Here is a 3,985-nt window from a genome sequence, read left to right on the forward strand (position 1 = left end):
AATGCACAAGAAACCGATAACTTGCTTCTCAAGAATCCTCCGGTTCTTGCACGTTGGTTCCCTACAGGGTACGGTCCTGTGCACAGCCTTCCTTTCACTCACTCTGATGAATTTATAAGCCGATTTGAATCTCCGGTCTTGAAGGAGAGAATATTCCATTTCTCATCAGAAACAATACAATCATTGAAATCAAAGGCTAATCAAGAATGCAGAACAACAACGATCTCTTCTTTTCAAGCGTTAACCGCGTTCACATGGAGATGCATTACGAGAGCAAGAAAGTTACCTAAGGAACAAGAAACTCGTTGCAGTTTCGCTGCTAACAATAGAGCGAAACTGGATCCACCATTGTCTTTGAGCTCTTTTGGTAATTGCATTTCTTCTATAAGGTCGATGACCGTGTCATCAGGTGAACTACTAGAAAATGATTTTGGATGGGCCGCTTTGAAAATGCATCAAGCTGTGATCGGAAACACTAGTGAGAAGATCTCGGCAACAATCGAGGAATGGTTGATCATCTTTTGTTTTCCATTTGGAAACACTTTTGGGATCGATGGTTGTTCACATTGGAAGCTCACCGCGGTTTAAGATGTATGAATGCGAGTTTGGGATGGGAAAAGCGGTTGCGGCTAGAAGCGGTTATGGCGGTAAGTTTGATGGGAAGGTATCAGCTAATCCGGGAAGAGAAGGAGGAGGAAGTGTAGATTTGGAAGTATGTGTTGCTCCAGAGTGTATGGAAGCTTTGGAATCAGATCAAGAGTTCAGGTCCCTTGTGTCTTCTTCTTCTTCTTGATCTTGTATGATTAATATATGCTCTTATCATCATAAGATCTCTAGATAAATTGGATTTGTTGGATTAAGTATTTGTGTTGCTGGTTAACTGCAGTTATTATTATGTGACAATGTGTTATTCAATTGATGATGATTGTAATATCTTACTATAGTTGAAATCATAAGGCATGTGTTATTTTACACCATCTGTTTCAAATTATAAGACTTTTTAGCTTTTATTTTTTTGTTCTATTTTATAAATTTTTTTTTTCAGATTTTTATGCATCATTTGTTTTTATTTAATATGTTATGAGTATTTGTATTTTCCGGTCTTTTTGCTATTGGTTAAAATTTTGAATAAATATTTAATAATATATAAATATTTATGGTTTTTTAAACATTACTTTTTCCGAATTTTTTAAGTTGTCATTCTAGAGTAAATGTTTTTGTTGTACAATAGATGTTATCTTAGATTTTTTAATCCATATGTTTGGTAAAAATATCAATTTTATCTCAACTATTTTAATTTTATCCCAACTATTTTAATATCTTGACTAATTAAAAAATGGGGCATTCTCAAAAATGTCTTTTTTTTTGTCATCATTGAATCGACAAGGCCCGATTCATAGCCAATCTCTACAACGCGGGTAACGCAACTTAGTGGAGTCGAACTCCAGTGGGATCGGTCGCAGAAGTGGTGCTGTAACCACTTGACTAAAGATACTTCCCCAAAAATGCCCCTTTTTCCATATCCCTTTTTAAAAATACCTCTTCATGTTGACTATTTTTAAAACTACCCCTTTTATATACAAAATAACCAAATTACCATTTTTGAGAGAAAGCAAGAATGTACAGTCATCAAAATCGAAAAATATTTTAACGCCAAAAATAAAAGAATTCCCCGCCAAATTTTATTTTTTCCCGCCAAAATCGAAAATTTTTCCCGCCAAAAATATTGAAATTTATACCTTATAAAAACATTGTAAACGCTTTTAAAAGCGTTTACAATGTGTTTAAAAACTTTGTAAATGCTTTTAAAAACCTTTTAAAAACCTTGTAAAAGTGTTTACAAGCTGTTTAAAAAACCTTTTAAAACTCTTTAAAAAATCTTGTAAAAACTTTTACAAGGTGTTTATAAGGCCTTATAAAACTTTTTAAAAACCTTGTAAATTTTTTTTTGCGGGAAAATTTTTTTGACAAAAAAATATGTCGAAAATTTTTTTGACGGGAAAATTTTGTTTTTCTTTTTATTGATTAAAATATTTTTCATCTAAGGGTAAAGTGGTCATTAAAAATTAAAAGAGGGTAAAAATAAAAATGACCAAAAAAGGAGTATTTTTGAAAAAGGGTATATCAAAAAGGGTATTTTTAACAAATTCTCTTAAAAAGTTAGAAAATATATCAAAGAATGGATAAAATAGATTAGTTGTTTTCTTAATCTGTGTGAAAAAACCATAAACGTCATGTTATAAAATGTGACAGAGGGAGTATTAAAAGTTAATAAAATGTGATCTTGTACATTAGTCTTAGACCATGTATAATGAGAGTGCTGAATACAACTTTCAACTGTTTAATGGATTCAATGAAACTGTTGAATTTTTTAGAAAACACATATGGATTAAACTGATTTAATCGATGCAACTGGTTGAATAAGAAGAAAATGGAACATGCATTGCCACATGGGGAGTTATGAGAGAAGAAGATGGTGAGTATGTTGTATGCAAGTATGAATTGTTTTTGCCTGCTTTATTCTGATCGGTTTATGATGGTTTAAGACTAATGTAAAATGTAATAAAATGTGAAGGGGTAATATAATTGTTATCCGATCGATTATGATAAATAAGTGGCCGAGGTTTTTTCTTCATGTAAAACAAATTTAATTGTTATCCGATTATGATAAGGAAGGGGTTGGCCGAGGTATTTTCTTCATGTAAAACAAATTTAATTGTTATCCGATTATGATAATGAAGGGGTTGGCCGAGGTTTTTAGTTCATGTAAAACAAATTTAATTGTTGTCCGATTATAATAATTAAGGAACAGTCGTATTCCACACATGTTTTTAATGCATGTAAAACAACCTTAATTTTTCCAAAAAGACAAAAACAAACCTTAAATGATTTCTTTTACCTTCCAATAAGCATATTTAATGAAGTACGTAAGTAACAGAGATTCAAACATTTCTTGCAAAAATGGTTTCTTCTTCATCGGAAGTAACGATAATCTCAAAATGCTTCGTCAAACCAAAAACCATCACCGAGAAAGCAAAAGAGCCATATCATTTATCACCGTTGGAGCATGTGATGCTTTCTATGCACTACAGCCAAAAGGGTCTTCTCTTTCTCAAACCATCATTTGCTAAATCTGAAGATGCAAAATTTTTCATGCAGACTTTTCTGCAGAAGCTTAAAGACTCGCTAGCCACATCACTAGTCCATTTCTTTCTGCTCGCGGGTCGCCTCTCGACTTTGAAAACTGACAATCCAAGATATTACTCAGTGTTTGTGGATTGTAATAACAGTCCTGGAGCTGGATTTATCCATGCTGAATCAGATCTAAGTGTATCAGACATTGTTGGATCCAAATATGTTCCTTTGGCTGTTCAATCTTTCTTTGATCATCACAAAGCGTTGAATAGCGATGGTCACACCATGAGTCTCTTGTCAGTCAAGGTACACTTAATTCATCTCAAACTCATATAAAATTTTGATTATGTCAATATATTTGTAGTGATATCCAATGTATTGTAGTGTTATATATATAACCTATAACTTGCTTTTTTTTGGGGGGTTGTGTAGGTAACAGAATTGGTTGATGGAGTGTGAGAATAAACAAAAACTGGTTTTGAAGACTGAACTTTTTTTGTATTCTTTTCCTTGACATACAATTACAGAGTGAGTTCTTATTTATACAACTTTGAGGAACATTCTAGGTTCTTTTACCACACACCTAATCTCATGACAAGTGGTGAACATCTACGCCTCCTCTAATGACAGAAGAGAATCATAACGGCTCGATAGTACAATGTCACCATCTTGTGCAGGTAATGTCTTTGTCACCTTCGTAGTCATCTGTCTCTGCTGTTTCCCTTTGTCGCATTGTTGCAGAGAAGGACAGAGTTGTTGAACTGTCGGACTCTGTTTTGGGAGTGGGCTTCCTAGTGGGCTTCTTGGACTTGGACTTTTGTCTTGGGCTTGATGTTGTAAACTCTCATCC

The 3,985-nt window shown here is 33.5% G+C and overlaps 1 protein-coding gene and 1 pseudogene across 1 annotated transcript; both read left to right on the plus strand.

The window, feature by feature from the left end:
• LOC104772156 overlaps positions 1–793 on the plus strand; it is an 8,166-nt pseudogene extending 7,373 nt beyond the window's left edge.
• Positions 2,927–3,976, plus strand: LOC104772157 (uncharacterized acetyltransferase At3g50280-like). The gene is made up of 2 exons (XM_010496801.2): positions 2,927–3,441; positions 3,568–3,976. The coding sequence occupies exons 1-2, from the start codon at positions 2,962–2,964 to the stop codon at positions 3,592–3,594; spliced, it is 507 nt and encodes a 168-aa protein (XP_010495103.1). The 5' UTR covers positions 2,927–2,961; the 3' UTR covers positions 3,595–3,976.

This window comes from Camelina sativa, chromosome 20, assembly GCF_000633955.1.
Source record: "Camelina sativa cultivar DH55 chromosome 20, Cs, whole genome shotgun sequence".
Taxonomy (NCBI): Eukaryota; Viridiplantae; Streptophyta; class Magnoliopsida; order Brassicales; family Brassicaceae; genus Camelina; species Camelina sativa.